A 22,436-nucleotide genomic window follows, 5' to 3' on the forward strand; every position below is an offset into this window, starting at 1 on the left:
ACGTATCACCAGCTAGCATGACATACATTTCACTTGCTCATTCTGACTCCTCCTGGTCTCCTCCCAGTGGAATGTGAGCTCCGCAAGGGCAAGAATTATGTTTAATATCCTAACTAGCATGCAGTAGGTGCCAAATAGATAAGTGTTGCTTGGGAATAGAATAAATGCATACTTACAAGGATATTTACTGCAGTGTTATTTGTAAGAAACCAAAAAATGAAAACAAGCTGATTGTCCATCTTGTCTTGTCTACCAAAACTACAAATAATTATAATAAAGTATAACATCCAAGTGCTTCATATTTGCCAGTGCTTTAGATATATTAACATTTAATTAATGAAACCACTCTATGAGGTAGATAACATCAATGTATTGATGAAGACATTAACACAAAAAAGTTGTCTGCCCAAGGTCACAAAGTTAGTCCAGCAGATCCTCAGCATCATGCTGTTCAACTTCATTTCGTTATACAGGTGATGAGATGCCACAGAAACATAACTCTTGTTTATATCAGTTAGCCACTGGTACAAGTGGTTTCAGCACATGTCATTTCACTTAAAGTCGAAAGACAAATCAACAATGTCAGTGACGACTCATTATAAGTGGAACAACGAGGCTCAAACCCAGGCCCTCAACTCAGAGTCAGTCTTCACGGCCACGTTCTGTGCCACACTGACTTCCATAAGTACAACGTGATCCTAACTCAGTCGGACAAAAAAAGCAGAGCTCTTCTAACCAATGATCTATAACTAGCCAATTAATTAAAAAGTCACTTAAAGTGAGGAATGAAAACATTCCAGACATTAAATATTTCATTTAAACATAAAGCATGTACATTATACAGCAATCTTCTGGTGAAAATTGACCCTGTTCTTTAAGGAATTGATCCACTGACATTCTTCGAAGTCTTTCTAGCATAAATCATACCCCTAAAACAAGATTTGATTTCTTAAAGTGGAGTACAACCTCCAACACTTGCTAAGCACTAAGTGTACAATCCCTATCTCAAAGATTTTCCCCAAAGATATCTTTTAAAAAACTTTCATTTATTGAATTTACAGGGGGAGAGAGAGAGAGGAAGGGGGAGAGAAGAGAGGCAGGGGTGGAGGGGGTGGAGAGAGAGAGAGAGACAGACATCAATTTGTTGTTCCACTAACTGTGGACTCATTGGTTATTTGAAATTGCATCCCACCCAATTTGCATGGCCCACCTAAACTGTTACCTATGACTCTTCCATGTGAATGGCTGGTCTTGGCTCTTGTTTCACAAGTTCCTAAATCCTATCAAACAAGCAACAGCTGGCCTCAGTCAGCTCCCAGCCCCAGTACCTCTTGCTAAGTGGCCCCAGGCTCAGCACTAGCAGCAGTGAGCTTGGCTTTGCCTGGGAACCTTCAAGCTCAGCAAAAGTAGCAGCTACCTGCAGACGGCTTTACAGCTCATATGGGGTTGCCCCAGGCAGAACACAGGTGGGAGCCAACCTTGGCCTGAACCACCCAGAAAACTCCAGAGCCTGCCCACCCAGTGGACAACTACACACCACATTGGAACACCTCTACCCTGCCCCTGCACAGCTGATCCTCCATGGAGGGTGGAAGTTGGTGTGGCCAGTGGTCACAGCAAGTCCTTGCAGCTGACTGGCTTGGGTAAACCCCTCCCATCGACCTGCCAATTGCAATCAAGGCTCAACTACAAGAGGAGAATGTACTCAGCCCACACAGAGGGTGCACCTCGAGTACCCAGCTTGGGTAATACAGGAGGCTGTGCCACTGGACCCTATAGGACACTTACTACACTAGGCCATAGTACCAAGATAGGGAGTCAAAGCAGTTCTACCGAATACATAGAAACAAATACTGGGAGGCTGCCAAAATGAGGAGACAAAGAAATGTGGCCCAAATGAAAGATCAAAACTCCAGAAAAAGAACTAAATGAAATGGAGATAAACAATCTATCAGATGCAGAGTTCAAAACACTGATTATAAGGATGCTCAAGGAACTTAGTGAGGACCTCAGCAGCACAAAAAAAGATCCAATCAGAAATGAAAGATACACTAGGTAAAATAAATAACAATTTATAAGGAAACAACAGTAAAGTGGATGAAGCTGAGAATCAACTCAATGATTTGGAACACTAGGAAGCAAAAAACAACCAATCAGAACAACAAGAAGAAAAAAGAATCCAAAAAACCCCGAGGATAGTGTAAGCAGCCTCTGGGACAACTTGAAGCATTCCAATATTCACATCATAGGGGAGCCAGGAGGGGAAGAGGGAGAGCAAGAAACTGGAAATCTACTCTAAGTAATAATGAAAGAAAATTTTCCTAATTTGGTTAACGAAATAGACATGCAAGTCCAGGAAGCACAGAGAGTCCCAAACAAGATGAATACAAAGAGGCTCACTCCAAGACACATCATAATTAATATGCCAAAGGTTAAAGATAAGAGAATCTCAAAAGCAGCAAGAGAAAAGCAGTTAGTTACTTATAGGGGAGATCCCAGAAGACAGCTGATTTCTCAAAAGAAACTTTGCAGGCTAGAAGGGAGTGGCCAGATATATTCAAAGTCATGAAAGTGGAGACAACTGTACTTAAACAATTAAATATATACATACATATATATATATATACACACACACACACACATACATGCATACATAAGAGGGGAAAAAAGCAAAGTCATAAAAGGCAAGGACCTACAGCCAAGATTGCTCTATCCAGCAAAGCTTTCATTTAGAATTGAACAACAGGTAAAGAGCTTTCCAGACAAGAAAAAATCTAAAGGAGTTCATCATCATCAAACCATTTTATATGAAATGTTAAAGGGACTTATTTAAGAAAAAGAAGATCAAAACTATGAACAATATAATAGCAATAAATATGTACCTATCAACAAGTGAATCTAAAAAACAAGCTAAGCAAACAAGAACAGAGACAGAATCATGGATGTGGAGAGCATTTTGATGGTTGCCAGATGGGAGGATGGAGGGGGAGAATGTGTGAAGAGGTGAGGGGAATCAGAAGTACAAATAGGTAGTTACAGACTAGGCATGGGGGTATAAAGTACAGGACAGGAAATGCAGGAGCCAAATAAGTTATATGCATGACCCATGGACATGAACAATGGTGTGCATACAGCCTGAAGGAGTAGGGCATGCTGACTAGAGCAGGGGCAAAGGGGGAAAAATCAGGAAACATGTAATAACATAATCAATAAAATATAATTTAAAAAAATTTTTTTAAGGAAAAAAAAAAATACATGAACGGCTCCAGCTGGTGTGGCTCAGTGTACTGAGTGCTGGTCTGTGAACCAAAAGGTTGCCAGTTTGATTCCTGGTCAGGGCACATGCCTTGGTTGTGGGCCAGGTCCCCAGTTGGAGGCGTGCCAGTGGCAACCCAAATGATGTACCTCTTGCGCATCAATGTTTCTCTTCCTCTCTTTCTCCTTCCCTTCCCTTCTCTCTAAAAATAAATAAAATCTTTTTTTTAAATATGTGAACAGAAAGCATCATGTATTTTTTCCTTTAGGTAATAAAAACTCCAATGAAACCAAGAGGTAAGATTTTCAAAATGAGTTTGATTCTACAGCCTGGAGATCAGGCTTAATTTTCTGTAATTTAAGAGACCAAAGGTCAGACCCTAATATCCATTTAAGAGGAAAGAAATGTGCCCTGGCTAGTGTAACTCAGTAGGCTGGGTGTGGGCCTGTGAACCAAAGGGTCACCAGTTAGATTCCCAGTCAGGGCACATGCCTGGGTTGTGGGCCAGGTCCCCAGCAGGGGGCATGCAAGAGGCAACCACACATTGATGTTTCTCTCCCTCTTTCTCCCTTCCCTTCCCCTCTCTCTAAAAATAAATAAATACAATCTTTTAAAAAGAGGAAAGAAATTCCTTACTCCTGTACAAGCCTTCACTGGCCACATACAGAGCTCCTTCATCCCTTCTCTGTTGTGTCATCCTTCTCCAGCTGTTCAAACGGCAACCTAAAGGCAGCAAACCAAGGCCCTAGGCAAGCCTGCTATACTTGGAAACTTGGGAAAATGGACTTCAATAAAAGAAACCTTCCCCATACCCACATTAGCTCTTCTTAAAACTGATTCTAGCTCATTTGAAACAGCTTAACACAAATGTATGCATTAGTTATTCATAACTGAATCAGTTCCAAAATAAATAGGAGAAAACAATAGCTACAAAAATCAGGAAAGACAGAGAACAGACTGAGAAGCATGATAAATATACCCTAGGGAATTCTAATCAAATCATATGTCACAAGTAAAATAGAAGAAATTCTAAAATATTTTACTTTTGCTAATTTCAACAGAGCAAACGAAGCAACATATGGAGAACTAGCTCTGCTGTTTCTCCTCCAGTCCCAGGCTCTTCGAGGGCCTCGGGCCTTGGCGCAGATATGGCTGCGTCTAAGAACCACACCACATGCAACCAGTGGCGAAGATGGAACAGAAATGGCATCAAGAAACCCCAATTACAAAGATACGAATTTCTTAGGGGCGCAGACCCCACGTCCATGAGAACACAAGCTTTGCCAAGAAGCAGAGGAGCCTGCACAAGATGCAGGCCGACCACACCAAGGCCTCGAGCGCATGTGCCGAGGTTCTCAGGCCCTCATAAAGCCCCAGATCTCAAAGGGCAGCAGCTGCAAGCCTAGTCAACTTCCCTTCATCGCCCACCCCAAGCTTGGGAAACACTCTCCTCTGGCCCTCATCACCAAGGGTCTCAAGTGCTGCTGGCCAAAGTCTAAGGTCAAGGCTCAAACCAAGTTTCAGGCTGCAGTTGCGGCTGCAGCTCAGGCTCAGCCTCCCAAAGGTGTCCAGGCCCCCACAAAGGCTCCACAATAGAGTCCTCTGTCTGCCAAAGTGAAGACATAAGGACTGGTGTGACCCCTGGACTGTTGTCTGTGTGGAGCTGGTGTCCCCCAGAGCTATTTGTACAGATAAACCCAAGACACGAAACAAACAAAAAAAACCACAAAAACACAAAAAACTATTTCCAGCAGTACTAGCTCCCTGTTTGTCCTGACCCCTGTGGAGGTTCCAAGCTCATGCTCCATGGTGTTTGTTAGTGGAGCAAACCTGAAACCTAGCTGAAAAAATTCTTAATGGCTCCCCATGCCCACAGATTAAAATTTAAAATGCTGTGCACAGCTTTTGAAGGCTTCGGGAGGCCCCGGCTCTAATGTATCTTTCCAGTCTTGTCTTCCATTTCCAATTCTCTAAAGCCGTCACAACAAACACACTCCGCCCTTTGCTTGAGCTGTCTCCTGAGCTTTGAACACCCTCCTGTCCACCACCTGTTGAAATTCTATTCCTCCTTCAAAGTAGCAAAGTACAGTGGAAAGAGCCCAGCCTGGAAGTCCAGATGCCAGCCCGCTAGATTCCTAACTAATTCCACCTCCACTACGTACTAGCTTAACGAACTTAAACAAACACTTCAACACATCTGTTTGTTCACCTAGGAGCAGGCGCACTACCTACGGAGTCCTGAAAGGCCACTGCTGTGAGGCTTACGCAAGATGTCTGTGAGCTATCTAGCACCACACTGAAGGCACACTAGATGCTTCACAGTAACTGCTGAGCCATCCTTCCCGGCTCTCTACTCCTTCCCTGAATTCCCACAGCATTTTGTTTACACCACAGCACACTAAGAGCTCTAACAAACTTTGGGACACCCATTCAGATCTGTATCTGGCTTTTCCTTTAGATTATAGACAAGATGGTTAGGGTTGTGGCTCTCTAAATCTCGGTCACTTACTTGTGCAACTTCCTTGACCTCTCAGAACCTGTTTCTCCATCAATAAATTAAATGGAGGTTAGCACATCACAGTATAATTAAGAGGTTTAGAGTTCACGTACATCAAATACCTGGCATAATGCCTGGCATCTAGTAAGTTTCAAAGAATGTATAATGACCACCTAGATGATGAACCTGACCCAGAAACTGTTCAAGAACACATAAATGTAAAATTCACCTGCTTTATTAGATCCAATTTCATAAAGCGATCTTAATCGCTTAATCGCTTAACCTGTTACTCACCTCTTACCGATATAGCTGTAAAAGCTATATCGATATACCGATATAGCTTTTGTCTTCCAATGAAGACAAAAACAGAGGTTCCAATGCACTTGACTTGAGAAAAGCTACCACATATTCATTCTCTTCCAGTGCCAGACTGAGTTCATTGTGACTCACAGTTCACACCACCGCATTACATTTAAACGACATGGGACAACCCTGAAGAGTTATATGGGTTATAATGGTCTGTCAAAGTTAAACAAATCTTTGAAATTAGTGGTCTACCAGTGGAAGCTGTTGATTCATTCTGGTTCAGATTTGCTATTAACATCAAATTCTCTACTCAAAAACTCCAATCAAAAATCAACGAACTTCTATGATAGCATTTTTCCACTTTATACACTTCTAACCTACCGCTCAGTTTTCAAGCTGATGTATAATTAACAGACAAGATCTTGCCCTGACTGATGTGGCTCAGTGGACTGAGTGTGGACTGCAAACCAAAGGGTCGCCAGTTCAATTCCCAGTCAGGGCACAAGCCTGGGTTATGTATGAGCCAGGTCCCCTGTATGGGGTGCACTAGAGGCAATCACACAGTGATGTTTCTCTCCTTCTCTCTTTCCCTCTCTTTAAAAATAAATAAATAAAATCTTTTTTAAAAATCCTATTAGTTTCAGGTGCCACTGCTCAATTTAAGAGGGGGGAAAAAACCTCCAAAATTAATTACAGTGAAATCTAATCAAGGCAATTAGGGAAAAGTGAGAACTTGCTAAAATAAAAAAGGCACGTCACAGTATCTGCATTCCACTCTCAGTCATACACAGGTTGTACAGCACACAGGTCGAGGGTTCAGGGAAGGTTCTGAAAAGACGGACTTGGCTTTAAATGTGACACCACCACTTACTGTGCAACCTAAGCACTTTACTTCTTAGGCCTCATAACAGTCATCTGTAACATAGGAATTGTTAACAGTACGAATTTCATAGCACTGTATTAAATGTGATCATGTATGCTAAGTGTTTAGCAAAGTACTAACATCATACTCAGTAATAAATGGTATTCTAACTAGGAGTGCCTGAGCACTAAGGTTCTTAGTAAACACTTGCTGACATTAATGAAGATTTAGCACATTTTATATTAGGAAATAACTATCACTAATTTTAACTCTCTCCTAAGTTAAATAATAATGATTAATAAGCAGCAACACTGTTTGGGAGCATTTTACATTGCACAAAGCCCTTCCGGCATTCATAAACTCACTTGATCGCCACAATATCTTTACGGGAATAAACACTTTAAAAATACGTATTTTAAAAACAAGGAAATTGGTATCCATCAGGGTAACAAAGAGTCAAGGTTACCCACCCTAGTGGCCGCCTCCACCTAATTATCCCTGGAGTTCTTAACCCCACTCGGAGATTCCTGCAAGTTACCACCCACAAGCACAGTCAAGCACGTGAGTCCTGGAATCAGCCCAGGATCATAAACCCTGCCAGAGGCCACTGATGACTTTTATGTTGCATTTGTTTCCTCACGTAGTGCCCTCCCACACCTTTAGGGCGGGGGCCGGGCTTGCCCTCCCCCACCACATCCCCCAACACAAGACATTGCATCCAAGATGCCCCGAGTAAATGTTCATGGAAATGGCAAGGGAAGCTGGTAGGTTTTCCAGAGACCTGAAACGAGCCCACTCCGTGGTTGGGATTAAGCATCCAAAGTCGTTGGGCGGAGAGGGTCCAACCTGGGAAGCATGGCTGAAGACCGGCGCCCAGGGGGACACCAGGGAAGCTGAACCGCTGAAGGAAGAGAGGGAGATGGCTCCGGCAGCAGCCACCGCCGAAAAGCAGGGGACAGACAGGCTCGGGGACAGCAGGGCAGTTGGCGTCTGGGGGGGGAGGGGGCCGCCGGATGGTCTGAGAAGAACCGCGAGCCCAATCTCGGGAGAGTTCTGGGGTCCTCTAGAGGCCCACTCCCCAGCCCGCGGCGGCCCTTGCTGCATCGAGGACTCGCTGCTACCTGAAACTGCAGCAGCTTCTCTGTCTGCTCCTGGGTTAGATCCCGTTCCTCCGGCGCCGCCATTTTGCCGCCGCCTGTACGCTTCTGACCCGTCCGCACCGTCACCCGCCGGAACTGATCTCAGCAGCAACCACGTCCGGTCGCCGAGCGGCCGCCGGCGCGCGACTGCGTCTGCGCGTGCTGACCCCGCCGCGGGTGGTGGTTAGAGTGGTGTTGGAGGTAGCGGTGTTTGTTTGCACCGCCAGGGGGCGCCTCTCTCGGGCAGATCCCGAACCCTTTCGGAAATTGCCGAAGGCCTGTCCGGTACCAGTCTCCTTCAGAATTTCGGCGAAGAATGGATCCCTAGGAACCTAAGACTGCTGAAGAGATCGCCAAGAGCCGAACAGTCTCGAATTCCATCCAGAAGCTCCGGAAAGTCCCGAAAGCCTCCCCGCTGTTTTCTGCTGTTCCTAACCGTACGCCTGTGAGCTCCGATATTCCTGAGTGTTTCCTCGGAAACGGTGGCCTTTACGACAAATTGGCGGTTTGACATTTGATTCCTGCTCTGACGTTTCTGAAAGTTCCTGCCATCTTTCAGGAGGTTCCGGAAGTATCCGAATTCTGGTCGGGCATTTCCGACGCCGCCTTCCAGCTGGAAGCAGCCAAGGGCTGTTGCCGTGGGAAAATCGCAGCTTTGAGGTCGCTCGCGAGGATTGTTTGGACTTGGCTACCAAGATCTTTGATGTTTAATGGCGCTACCAGCCTTGGGCAAAGCTTTCCGTTCAACGCCGTGGGACTCTGCTCCTGCTGCCTTAGGCCTCGAGTCTCCTAGTCACTGGCCCATGGGTGTGTCTTCCCTATGACCAACAGCATGAAGATCCCTGGACTGAGATCAGGAGACTTGGGTTTGGGAGCTAGTGCCCACCTTGCAAAGTGGACATCCTTGGGCAAACCATCTTTTCTCTGGGCTGCGTTTTGCCATTGGTGGACTCAGGTTCCCCAGTAGCCCAGACAGGCCGCCTCAGTGCAGACCCTCACCCTTTGCAAGGCCTTAACCCACCCTTCAATGCCTGCCTTTCTGCAGCACTGTCCTTATGCCCGCCAACCTGCCACCTTTCTTTAGAGCTCCCTTTTTTTTTGCATTTCCACGTCTTCCCTTCTGCCATCTGTGTCTTCTGGCCACTGTCCAGAAGGCCTTGGCGAGGCAGAGGGGTAGGGTTCGGGTGCACACTTTTCCGTAGACCCCCGTGTGACTTTCCTAGCAAGACCCCGTGTTCTCACCACTGCCCACGTCACAGGGTTGACTAGGTAAGATAGAACAGAAGGTGCTGTGAAAGCTGAAATCCTGTGATAAGCATGTTAAGGGAGGGAAGGACCTCCGTTTGGGCTACTTCTTTTCAGGCCTGGATCAGGTCTTACCAGGTCTGCACAAACTTCACAACAATGTCTCAGAATTGTTTTTATACCTTTAAGGTAAAATTGCAAGTAAGTAACTATGACTTTATAGAATTTATTATATCAGGCCTGGCTGGACACTCAGTGGATTGAGTACCAGCCTTAAAACCAAAGGGTCACTGGTTCCATTCCCAGTCAAGGCACATGCCTGGGTTGCAGGCCAGGTCCCCAGGAGGGGGCCCACCAGAGGCAACCACACACTGATGTTTCTCTCTCTCCCTCCCTTCCCCTCTCTCTAAAAAATAAATAAATAAAATTCTAAAAAAAAGAGACAACTTATTACATCAACTTATAGCTCAGGGGAGATGTGGTACTGTTCAACGTCTCCAATAATGCACGATTCAGACAAACTTGGTGAGACTGACAGACACCCTCTGGAGTTGCTGCCTAAGGCTGATGTAAAGTGTGTTCCTTCAACAGATCTACCTTGTCGTGACAGCAAACACCACTGGGTGTTTTTCACTTTTGCAAAGATAAACATTCTTGGTCTACATTTCTGTTTTCTTCTTTGAGTACAGACATAATTCCAAGAAATATTTTAATTTTTTTTCTCTCCACCATAGGAATTTGCCTCATTGCAGGGTATACAAAATGGCAAACTTGCAAGTCCCTTTCCTGTCGGAAGGTGGTTTCTGTGTTTGGCTGCAGCCGATGGCTTCTGGGTAGACCAGTATGGTCAGAACTTCTCCATTTTAGAAGCCCCTACAAATTTGGATCTGCATGTGAAATCTCCCCATTTTAAAAGAGTGACAACTTAAGTTTTTAGGAGAATTACTCTGTCATTCGGCCATAGTTGTGAGCCACTTTTCAGCCCCTAGAGCAGCTGCCAGTCTGCCCCTCTAGGCCAGGCAGAGTCCACATGGCCTCCTGTGCCATGGAAGAAGCCAGTCTTAGAAGAAACCTAAGATATATTTGATAAATTCAAGATGAGGAGTGTGGAAAATGTCATCAGTTATTGGCTTGCCCTCTTCTTTCAAATTTTTCCCCTGACTTTTATTTTTCCTTTCAGAGTGGTGCTATCCAACCAAAATATAATGCGAGCCACAGGTAGTTGTAAATTACTCAAGTAGCACATTAAACACAGGGGAAAATAATTTTAGTAATATGTTTAACCCAATACAGCCAAAAAAAATTTTGTGTGCTGTTGACCTCCAAAATGAATATGCCAGTTACAAAGGACTCCTAGTGGCTAATTGGGCTCCAGTTTTCAGAGTTTTGTAGCCTTTGCTAAATAGGGATCATTTGTGCTCTCTTCACGGAGCTGCCTGCTCCCTGGATTGTTTCCTGATGCCTGAACAGTTAGCAGAACACAATCCTAGGAGAAACAATGAAGATTTTGGGCTTATAATCAGCCAGCAAGCTGAAGACCTGCCCCAGCAATCCAGGCAGGGCAGCTAGAGCTGTATTTGCATCTTTATCATGCAATCAAAGGGGCTCCATTCCCAGAAACCAAGGACTGGGGTTGGGTGCTCTTCTTTTTTTTATTTTTTAAAGATTTTATTTATTTTTAGAGAGAAGGGAAGGGAGGGGAAAAGAGAGGGAGAGAAACATCAATTGGTTGCCTCTAGCATGCTCCCAGTTGGGGACCTGGCACGCAACCAGCCACCTTCGGTTCGCAGGCGGGCACTCAAACCCACGGAGCCACATCAGCCAGGGCAGGTGCTCCTCTATGTATAAGCCAGCTTCACCTCTGCCCCAAGTGATCTGACTTCCAGTTTCCAATCCTGTGTTGCCAGAACCGTAACACCTGGAGCGCATAATACTAGGGCGTAGCAGAGCTGTTTTCACTGAATAGAGTCTCCCCTTCACTGTGCCCGATTAACAACTCAAATTGGTGTTGAACTCGCACTGACAATGACCTTCAGTTGCTAGCTAGTTCTAAGTCTTCAAAATCTGCTGTGTATTTTACACTTACGGCACATCTCTATTTGGACTAGCCACACACAAGCACTCAGTTGACACGTATGGATAGTGTACATAGTGGATGTGCATTTCCAGGACATTCTGAAGATTCTGTTTTTACTACTCACACAAGTGTCACAGGTGGGCACAGCAACCAGGTTCTTGGTGATTGCGAACAAAGAATTGAACTGAACATATGGAGAATTTATAGCAGAGAGAGAGCAAACTTATTAAGTGATAGTACACTCCACAGAACATGGGAATGGGCCGACTCCGAGCAGAGACTGACCTCAGGGGCTGGAGGGATTCTGTTCTTATAAGAATAAGGCAGATCTTTCCTGGCTAGTTTTGCCGGGCTTTTCTGGCATATGTACAAGTGGTTGTTATTACTTTAAAGCTACTGCACATGTGGTCTCTTATGAATTTCCTTAACTGACCACCAGGGAAGGGGATTTCACAATGTTAACTTATTATGATGCTATTATAACGAAACAGGGGTCAAGTAGCATCTTCTGCACAGATGCATTCATGATTCAGCATGATTCAGCGCTTTTCCAAAAAGCAAGACCAGTCTTGGAACGGGGTCTGTGTTCTGTATGGATGTCCTTATCTTAGCCCTGGGGCACCTCCTGAGTTTCCTCCTTCCTATCTCCTGCCTCTCACAAAGGTGTGTTTACTTATTTTTTTAGAGAGAGAGAAAGATAGAAACATGACAAGAGCAACATCCATCAGTTGCCTCCAGTAGGCGCCCCACCCCAACCAGGGACCCAGCCACAACCTAGGCATGTGCCCCTACTGGGGATAGAACCTGGAACCTTGTGGTGCACAGGACGACACTCTAACCACTGAATAACCCGGCCAGAGCCTGAAGATTGTTTAATAAATGTATTAATTATTATTTATCTACAGATTTTAGAAATTCATTAAACAAGTATCTTTTGACTGGCTCTGGACCAGACGCTACAAGGATAAGGGGACATGCCAAGGCCCCTAAGAACCGTTTACCCCATATTTTGCTGTGTGCAATGCACTCCTACATTTTGGGTCCAAACTATCAGGAAAAAAAAAATCTTTCACTTTAATTTTTAATTCAATTTTTATTTATTTATATTTAGATATTCTTTTTGTCTTATAAAGGAATTTTAGCATTTATTTTTTAACATACTATGGTGCAAGAAATTTTATGTAACAAATAAGTACAGAACACAAGAACAGATACAGGCTGTGTTAGGGAGGTCGGTGGCATGGGCTGTGAAAGAAATCACCCAGAGAAGAGATTGTAGAGAATCACGTGTTTATTCGCTCTCCAGGAAAGGAGGAGGCGTGGTGTGGAGAGATGCACCAGCGTGGAGGGGTGCGGGCTTCTCTCTTCTGTTGGATTGTCAGTGGATTGAAAGGGTGGGGGCGCTGCGGTGCCGCCCCTGGGCTGTGGGGGTGTTGGGTTCGAGACTGAGGCTGCCGTTTGTTTCGATGTTATCTTCTGCCTGTGGCTGTAGGGTGTGGTCAGTTCTGTTCTAGTTTTCCAGTTGTTTCCAGTCCTGGGGACCTGCTCAGAAGAGTGAGATGGCAGTCCTGACAACAAGGTCACAGACCTATTAGGCGGACAGTGCTGCAGCAGCAAATGGAGCTCGCTTTGTCCTTTCAAGGTACAACAAGTTTTAAAAGGAATTTAAAACATTCATATAGATATGAAATTGGTACTACCCATGTATAATGTGGGTCCTTCTTTTTCCCTTAAAATTTTGGGCAAAAGGGTGTGCATTACACGCAACGAAGCATGGTAGGAGGAAATTAGGTATTTCGAGGCTCCTCCGGCCGCTCCGTCCCCCTCCTCCCCAGCCCTAGGTGGGCCACCTAACTCAGGAGCCTCACTTTCTGTCCCCCAAAGCCTCTCCTTCCCTGCTCCACTGTCCTCTCCCAGAACAGAATTTGCCCCACATCTTTCCCTACCCCTAAAAAATAAGAAGAAGAAATTAAATTACTGTTATCACTCTCTGGAAGAGTGTGTGTGTGCAAAGAGGTTTTGGGTCCCAGTTCCATTCCTGTAACACGCTGGGATGTGTGACTGAGAGATACTTCAGAGGGTCCAGTGAGTATCCGTTTCTCTAACCCCAGCACTAAGGCTTCGAGGGACACTTCACCGTTCTCTTTCTCATAAAGGACAGATCCTGTCCTGCTGAGTCACGGAGACCCTAGAGCAAGCCCTCGATTTCCAAGTGCCTTGAACACCAGCTACTTCTGATCAGTTGGGGCCACGGCATGATTTTTTTCTTTTTCAAAGAAAGAATTACGTTGTCACCATCCCCACACCATTGTCCACGTCCATGAGCCCTTGACGCGGCATCTGTATTGCTGGGTAGAGCAGAGTGTTGACATGTCAGCAACAGTTTCTGTTTGTTTGGTATCCTGCCCCACTGAATTATCCGCTATAGATTCACCCAAAAAGTAAGAGGAGCAAGAAAGCGACTATTTGCACTCAACAGTGTATTACAGACTCTCTAGGGCTTGGAGGTGGTGTTTTGCCTTCAGTGAATCACACAGCACACCTCGCTCTCTTCAGGAAGACCTGAGCACAGACTCTGAGGCTGTCCTGAGCTGCCTGTGTACCTCGGCTGAAAGGACAAAGCCAGCACCATTGCTGTCGTGGTGCCATTTGCCCAAAAGGCCTGTGACCTTGGGAATCATGACTGCCATTTTTCCCTTCTGGGTTTAGGTCACCAGGACTGAAAATTACTGGCAAACAAGAGCAGAACAAGACTAACTGCCTCCTGACCCCCGCCCCCCACACACAGCCGCAGGCAAAAGATGACTTCGGAGCAAACTGCAGCTGAAGCAAAACCACCCTAAACCTCCTGTGTTACAGCGCCCCCCACAGCCCCGGGGGCCACACCACTGCACCCCCACCTTTTTTAATCCCATTACAATCCCATAAAAGCTCAAAGCCCCCACCCCTCAGGTCAGGTGCGTATCTCACACAGCCCTTTCCCTCTCTTGGGAAAGTAAAATAAAAACTTTGCTTTCAGCCATTTCTTTGTGAGTGCTTTCACATCCTGCGTAAGGGTTTATCTGAGCTAAACTGACTTGGAATACCTGGGAACAAAATCTCAGAGGCTTCAGGGAAGGACAATGGGCAGGGTTTTTGCATTTGAAATCAAGGAAGGGACATAGGAAGATTACCTGGAGATGAAAGAAAGCAAGGTAAGGGATAGGATTACGGGATAGTTAACAAGGCTATGTGCCCTCTGGAGGGTTAATACCCCCTCTGAGGGATGTTTCTTCTGTGTTTCCAAGCTGTGTTAACCTAGATGCACTAGAACAAGGGACAGGGCCGGCTTCAGGCAGAGAGAAACCTACTACTACAAAGTCGTGGGCCTAGGACGAGACTACCCTCCACGACTGGCCCGATCAGGGGTTTATGATCAGATCACCTTGGAGGTTATTTTCCAGAGAACCAGGGTTTTTTTTTGGTCCATACTGTATCATAGCAAGGATTAAATCTTTTTAAAAAGATTTTATTTATTTATTTTTGGAGAGAGGGGAAGGGAGGGAGGGAGGAAGGGAGAGAAACATCAGTGTGCGGTTGCCTGTCACACACCCTCTCCTGCGGACCTGGCCCACAACCCAGAGCTGTGCCCTGACCGGGAATCTAAGAGGTGATCTTTCAGTTCACAGGCTGGCACTCAATCTGCTGAGCCACGCCAGCCAGGGCTAAATTATTTTTTAACAGATTTTATTTATTTATATTTAGAGAGAGGGGAAGGGAGGGAAACATCAATGTGTGAGAGAAATATTGGTCGGTTGCCTCTCCCATGTGCCCCCACAGGAAACAGGCCCGCAACCCAGGCCTGTGCCTTGACTGGGAATCAAACTGGCTACCTTTTGCTTTGTGGGATGATGCTCAACTAACTGAGCCATGCCGTTCAGAGCGAAGATTAAATAATTTTTTAAAAAGTAAATCAGCCCTGGTGGGTGTGGCTCAGTGGATTGAGCACGAGCCTGTGAAGCAAAGCATCACTGGTTCGATTCCCAACCAGGGCACAAGCCTGGGTTGCAGGCCAGGTCCCCTCTGGGGGGCACGTAAGAGGCAACCACACATTGATGTTTCTCTCTCTCTCTTTCTCTTTCCCTTACTGTATCTCGAAAAAAATAAATTAATAAAATAAATTTTAAAAAAAGTAAATCAGATCCCACCACTTGCCGGGTCAAAACCCTCTGTTGGCTTCAGAATAGAAACCCAGCCCCTCACCGTGGCCTACCAGGCCCCATGTGATGTGGCCCCTGCTGCTTCTCTGCCCTTGTGACTGGGAACGCTTCACTCTCAAGCTTCCTCATCATTCTCACATGCACCTGGGGCCTCTGCCTTTGCAGCACTTCTGCCTGCTGCACTCTCCTTGAGTCCCCAGCGGCTAGCTCCCTCTGATATCCAGATCTCAGCATGCCTGTGCTGCATCCTCAGAGGCGACCTAACTATGCCGTGTTTTCTCCAAAGCACTCACCACTAGATGATGTTATCTTGTTTGTTTAGCGTTGATCTCCCAGCTCGGCATTCCAAGAGGCCAAGTGGGCTGGAGCAAGCACTGAGTCCCCAGTGCCGTGCCCTGGGCACAGACAGAACTGGGTCTACAAATGTCGGCCCAGCTAGATCCTTAGAGCAAAGGTCTCACGAATGTGGATGGGCTTTTGGGAATGAAGCCAGGGGAACCAAATTGGGAAATATAGCTAATGTCTGTGGGATAGAGAGGGAAGGTGTTTCACTAGAGCATCTCAAATCAGAACATCAAAGGACCACCTGGGTTTTGGATGATGGGGGAAAAACGTTGCTAACAGTTGTCCTTTAAAGCAGAGATATTTTATGGCTGTTTTAAAGCCCCAGGTTAATTAAAAGAAAAAAATTACACAAAGTTCAAACAACACCTTAGTTGGCAGGAAAGGAGACCTATTTACAGATGGTTTAAATAACCCAGATGCATTTAAATTTTCCCCACAATCTCAGACTGGTTTGGGGGAGGAAATTTTAAGCGTTGAACAGTATAATGACCAGCTCTTCTGCACTGAATTGCCTTTGTGGTTTGTTGGAAATCAGTTGTTTATATGGGTGTGTCTTTTTCTGTTCATTGATCATGATGCCAATCCCGCAGTCTTGGTTACTGTAACTGTGTAGCACATCTGGAAATCAGATAATGTTAGTCTTCCAGCTTTGCTCTCTTTCTCTCCCTCTGTCTTTTCTTTATTTCACTGGCTAGAACTGCCAATACAATGTTGGACAGAAGTTGTGAAAGCAGACATACTTGTCTTCTTTCTGTATTAAAAGAAAAACATTCAGTCTTTCATCATTAAGTTTAATGTTAGCTGAAGGGTTTTCAGAGCTGTCCTTTATCAGGTTGAGGATGTTCCTTTCAGTTTGTAGTTTGCTGAGTTTTTTTTTTTTTTTTTTTTAAATCAGGAATAGATGTTGAATTTAGTCAAAGGCTTTTTCTGCATTGAGATGATCATATGGTTCTTTCCTTTTGGTTTGTTAATATAGTGAATTACACTGACTCTAAAAATTGTGGTGCCCTGACTGGTGTGGTTCAGTGGACTGAGCACCAGACTGAGAACCAAAGGGTCACCAGTTCAATTCCCAGTCAGGGCACATGTGCCTGGGTTTCGGGCCAGGTCCCCACTGGGGGCCACAGGAGAAGCAACCACACATTGATGTTTCTCTTCCTGTCTTTCTCCCTCCCTTCCCCTCTTTCTAAAAATAAATAAATAAAATCTTTTTTTAAAACCCAAGAGTTTGTTATGATAACTAAAAGAAAACAACCCACAAACAAATATCTCATTATTCACTTTTGGAAATTGCCAACACACCATTTTTTCTGAAAGCTGGTAAATTAAGAGACACACTTAAGCATTAATGTTATCCATCTTCTGTGAACTCTACCTCTAGGTAACCAAACTGAAAACCAGTGAAAGTTCTTTAAGAATTTCCAGCTAATGAAGAAATATTGAGAGAAAGAGAATCAGCACAACTTTTCAACTCCAAATAAGGTGGTTACTTTAGATAAAGATAAAAAGGCTGCTGAGAGCACAGGCAAGAAGCTGACCTGCAACTTCATTACCAGGGGACGAGATACCACCTGAAGCTGCTGATCAGTCTTCATGTCACTAAGAGGCAACTAGACATGATGTGATATCTGACATAATGCAATGGAAATTTCTCGATACCGTGTAAGAAACATTCTTGCAAAAATATTCATCCAGAATCTGATCAAGCCTCTAGATCAGGGTTTCTCAACTTGGGCATTACTGACATTTTGAGCTGGATAATTTTCTTTTTATGAGGGCCTGTCCTATGCACTGTAAGATGTTAAGCAGCATCCCTGGCCACTACCCACTGTTAGTAGCCCTCCTGCCAATTGTGACAACACAAAAAGTTCTCTAAATATTACCAAACGAGCCAGGGCCTCACCTCCAGTTTAAAACCATTACTCTAACCAGTGTAACCCCAATAAATTCAATAAAAGGAAAAAACCCACTACTCTAGAACAGACTCCCAATTTATAGGAAATAATAAAGATTCTAGCCCTGGCCAGGCAGCACAGTTGGTTAGAGCATCGTCCTGGTAGGCCAAGGTTTCAGGTTCAATTTCCAGTCAGGTCACACACAAGAAGCAACCAATCAATACATGAATAAGTGGAACAACATGCCCTGGCTGGTGTGGCTCAGTGGATTGAGTGCAGTCCTGTGAACCAAAGGGTCATCAGTTCAATTCCCAGTCAGGGCACATGCCTGGGTTGTGGGCTGGGTCCCTGGTGGGGGGAGTGCAAAAGGCAACCACACAGTGATGTTTCTTTCCCTCTCTTTCTCCTTCCCTTCCCCTCTCTCTAAAAATAAATAAATAAAATCTTTAAAAAATAAGTGAACAACAAATCAATACTTCTCTCTCCCCTCTCTCTCACATCAATAAATTTTAAAAAATAATAAAAATCCCAATAGGCAGCCTTGACTAATGTGGCTCAGTGGATTGAATACAGGCTGTGAACCAAAGGGTCACTCGTTTGATTCCCAGTCAGGGCACATGCCTGAGTTGTGGGCCAGGTCCCCAGTAAGGGGCAAGTGAGAAGCAACCACACATTAATTTTTCTCTCCCTCTCTTTCTCCTTCCCTTCCCCTCTCTCTAAAAATAAAAAAATAAAATCTTTACTAAAAAACAAAGAAACAAACCAGCAGAACTGTGATCCCTGAAAGAAGAGAAACAAATAAACCTTATTATTCCCCAGGCTTTCTACCCAAAGATATGTATAAAGTGCTGAGTAAGAAAGGGCAACCGACTTCCAGCAAGATGGAGGCATAGGTGGACGCTCCGTACCTCCACGCACAACCAAGATTGGAACAACAACAATTTAGAGGCAGAATAACACCCAGAACTGAAAGAAAATTTATGTGAATGGAAGTCAAACAGCCAAGAAGTTGAAATAGACCCATGTATCCAGACCGGTAGGAGGGGCGGAGACAAGCAGCCGGGCGCAGGATGCGGCGCGGAGAATAGGGAGAACTGGGTGCGTAAGGCCACCGGGAGCGCGTAAGGCATCTGGGGCGCACAAGATCGCAGCTGGTGGACCCTGAGTACATAGGCAGCAGCTGGCGGACCCAGTGAGGCAGTGATTGTGGAGCAGGGCAGAGAGCGCATCCAAGGATCCCAGGGAAAAGACTGAGGTCCCACGGAGAACCAAGCTACTGCCAATGTTCCCTCTTGACCCCGCCCTCACAGACAATGTCACAATCTAGCGACTGAGGTGCCCAGCCCTGGTGAACACCTAAGGTTCCGCCCCTCACCGTAAGAGGAGCAACCAGACCAAAAAAAAAAAAAAGAGAGAGAGAGAGAGAGAGACAGATGGCTCAAACAGAAGAACAAATCAGTGCCCCAAAACTCATCCTTTTGAGCCACCAAGAGATAGCTAACCTGTCAGATGCACAGTTCAAAACACTGGTGATTAGGAAGCTCACAGAATTAGTTGACTGTGGTTGCAAATTAGATGAACAAATGCAGGTTACCATAAAAGAAATGAAGGAAAATGCACAGGGGACTAATAGTGATGGGAAGGAAACTGGGACCCAAAACAGTAGAGGGGACCAGAAGGAAGAAAGAAACAACCAAACAGAAAAGAATGGAGAAATAAGAATTCAAAAAAATGAAGAGAAGCTTAGGAACCTCCAGGACATCTTTAAACATTCCAATATCCAAATTCTAGGGGTACCAGAAGGGGAAGAGGTAAAGCAACAGATTGAAAACATATTTGAACAAATAATAAAGGAGAACTTCCCCATTCTGGCAAAGGAAATGGACTTCCAGGAAGTCCAGGAAGCTCAGAGAGTCCCAGAGAAGTTGGACCCAAGAAGAATCACACCAAGGCACATCATAATTACATGAGCCAAGGTAAAAATGAAGGAGAGAATCCTAGAAGCAGCAAGAGATAAGGGGACAGTTACCTACAAAGGAGTTCCCATCAGACTGTCAACTGATTTCTCAAAAGAGACCTTACAGGCAAGAAGGGGCTAGAAAGAAGTATTCAAAGTCATGAAAGACAAGGACCTATATCCCAGACTACTTTATCCAGCAAAGCTTTCATTTAGAATGGAAGGTCAGATAAAGTGCTTCTCAGATAAGGTCAAGTTAAAGGAGTTCATCGTCACCAAGCCCTTATTTTATGAAATCTTAAAGGGACTTATCTAAGAAAAGAAGATTAAAAAAAAACATGTATAGTAAAAGGACAGCAAACACAATTATTAACAACCACACCTAAAGCAAAACCAAAAGAAACTAAGCAAACAACTAGAACAGAAACAGTACCACAGAAATGGAGATCACATGGAGGGTTAGCAACAGGGGAGTGGGAGGAGGAGAGGGGGAAAAGGTGCAGAGAGTAAGTAACATAGATGGTAGGTAGGAAATAGACAGGGGGAGGGTAATAATAGTATGAGAAATGTAGAAGCTGAAGAACTTATAAGTATGACACATGGACATGAACTAAAGGGGGGGAGTGGGTGGGGGAGGGTGTGCAGGGTGGAGGGGAGTGAAGGGGGGAAATGGGACAACTGTAATAGCATAATCAATAAAATATATTTTAAAAAAAGAAAGAGAAAGGGCAACCCTAACAGAGCCCAATGATCTCAAGAGTCAATGAAAAGGAGTTTTGGAGGTTTAAATGTCTAGAAGTTAAAGGACAGAGTACTGGAGAGGAGGGAGCTAAGCAGAGCAAAAATTTCCAGAAATATTCATAGAAGTTGCCCATGAATCTTTGGCCAAATAGCAACTACATGTGATGATATGATCTGATATGTGTAAAAACCTAAAGATTTCACACACACACACACACACACACACACACACCTGTTAGAACTAATAAATGAATTCAATAAAGTAGCAGAATACAAAGTCAAGACGCAAATTTCACTTGCATTTCTCTACACTGCAATGAACAATTTAGAAAGGAAATTAAGAGAAAGCTTCTAAGTACAATAGCATCCAAAAGAATGAAATTCTTAGGAATGAACTAAGAAGATGAAAGACTTGTACATTGAAAACTACAAAACATTGCTGAAAGAAATTAAAGAAGACCTACATAAATGAAAAGCCATTTAGTGTTAATAAACTGAAAGAGTTCATATTGTTAAAATGTCAGTACTGTGCAAAACAATCTACAGCTTTAATGCAATCCCTATCAAATTCTCAGTGATGTATTTGGCAGAAAGTTGAAAAACACATCCTAAAACTCATATGAATCTTAAGGCACTCCAAATAGACAAACCGATCTTTAAAAAGAAGAACAAAACTGGAGGACTCATACCTTCTGATTTAAAAATCCACAGAAATGGCACAGTACAAGCATAAAGACAGTCATGTAGAATAAAGAGTTGCGAAAGAAACCCTTGCTTTTCTGGTTCCGTGATTTTTTGACAAGGGGTCTGAGACAGTGCAATGGGGAAAGGAAAGTCTTCAACAAATGACACGGGGAAAGCTGGATATCCACATGGAAAAGAATGAAGGTGGACCCATAGAAAAGTACACGATGTAGAAAATGAAGGTTTGCCATGTAGAAAAACTAACTCAAAATGGATCCTTGATCTAAATGTTAGACTTAAAACAGTAAAACTCTTAGAGGAAAACATAGGACAGTAAAGTAGAAGAAAAAAATTAATATTCAGAAATTGGTTGCATTTAAAAAAACATTTCATGCGAGAATATATGAGAGAGAGAGAGAGGCATCGATCTGGGATCACACCTGCAACCTAGGTATGTGCCCTGATCAGGGATCAAACCCATAGACTTTTGGTGTAAGGGATGATGCTCTAAACCAACCGAGTCACCTGTCCAGGGCAGAAATTAGATGCATTTTTGTAAGATTTTATTTACTTTTGGAGAAAGGGGAAGGGAGGGAGAAAAAGAGGCAGAGGAATGTCGAGTGTGGGAGAGACATCATTTGGTTGCCTCTCTCTTACATTCACCCCAACCAAGGACCTGGACTGCAACCCAGGCATGTGCCCTGATTGGGGATTAAACCAGCGACCTTTCTCTTTGAGGCACAGTGCCCAACCAACTGAGACACACCCAGTCAGGGCTTCATTGCTTTATTTATTTATTTATTTATTTATTCATTCATTTATTTTTAGAGGGAGAGGAAGGGAAGGAGAAAGAGAGGGGGTGAAACATCAGTGTGTGGTTGCCCCTCATACACCTCTACCAGGGACTGGCCTGCAACCCAGGCATGTGCCCTGACTGGGAATTGAACCAGCAGTGCTTTGGTTCACAGGCCTGTGCTCAATCCACTAAGCTACACTTGGCTCTTTGTTGCAGTTTTATATACTATTAATGAACTATCAGAAAGAAAAGTTTAAAAAAGAATCCTATTTATGATTGCATCAAAAATAATAAAATACCTAGGAATAAATTTAACCAAGGAAGTAAGAGATCTGTATTCAGAAAACTACAAGACATTGAAGAAGATACAAACAAATGGAAAGCTATATTGTGCTCATGGATAGGAAGAATTAACATAATTAAATTGGCCTATTACC

The 22,436-nt window shown here is 44.3% G+C and overlaps 1 protein-coding gene across 1 annotated transcript in view; it reads right to left on the reverse strand.

Moving 5' to 3' along the window:
• FAF2 (Fas associated factor family member 2) overlaps positions 1–8,524 on the reverse strand; it is a 52,529-nt gene extending 44,005 nt beyond the window's left edge. The window contains exon 1 of the mRNA XM_045822767.1: positions 8,043–8,524. Coding sequence (XP_045678723.1) covers positions 8,043–8,105 — 63 coding nt within the window. The 5' untranslated portion in view covers positions 8,106–8,524. The remainder of the gene's footprint in view (positions 1–8,042) is intronic.
• Between the last annotated feature and the right edge of the window lie 13,912 nt (positions 8,525–22,436).

Source organism: Phyllostomus hastatus, unplaced genomic scaffold (assembly GCF_019186645.2).
Source record: "Phyllostomus hastatus isolate PE091 unplaced genomic scaffold, TTU_PhHast_1.1 phas_contig_150, whole genome shotgun sequence".
NCBI lineage: Eukaryota > Metazoa > Chordata > Mammalia > Chiroptera > Phyllostomidae > Phyllostomus > Phyllostomus hastatus.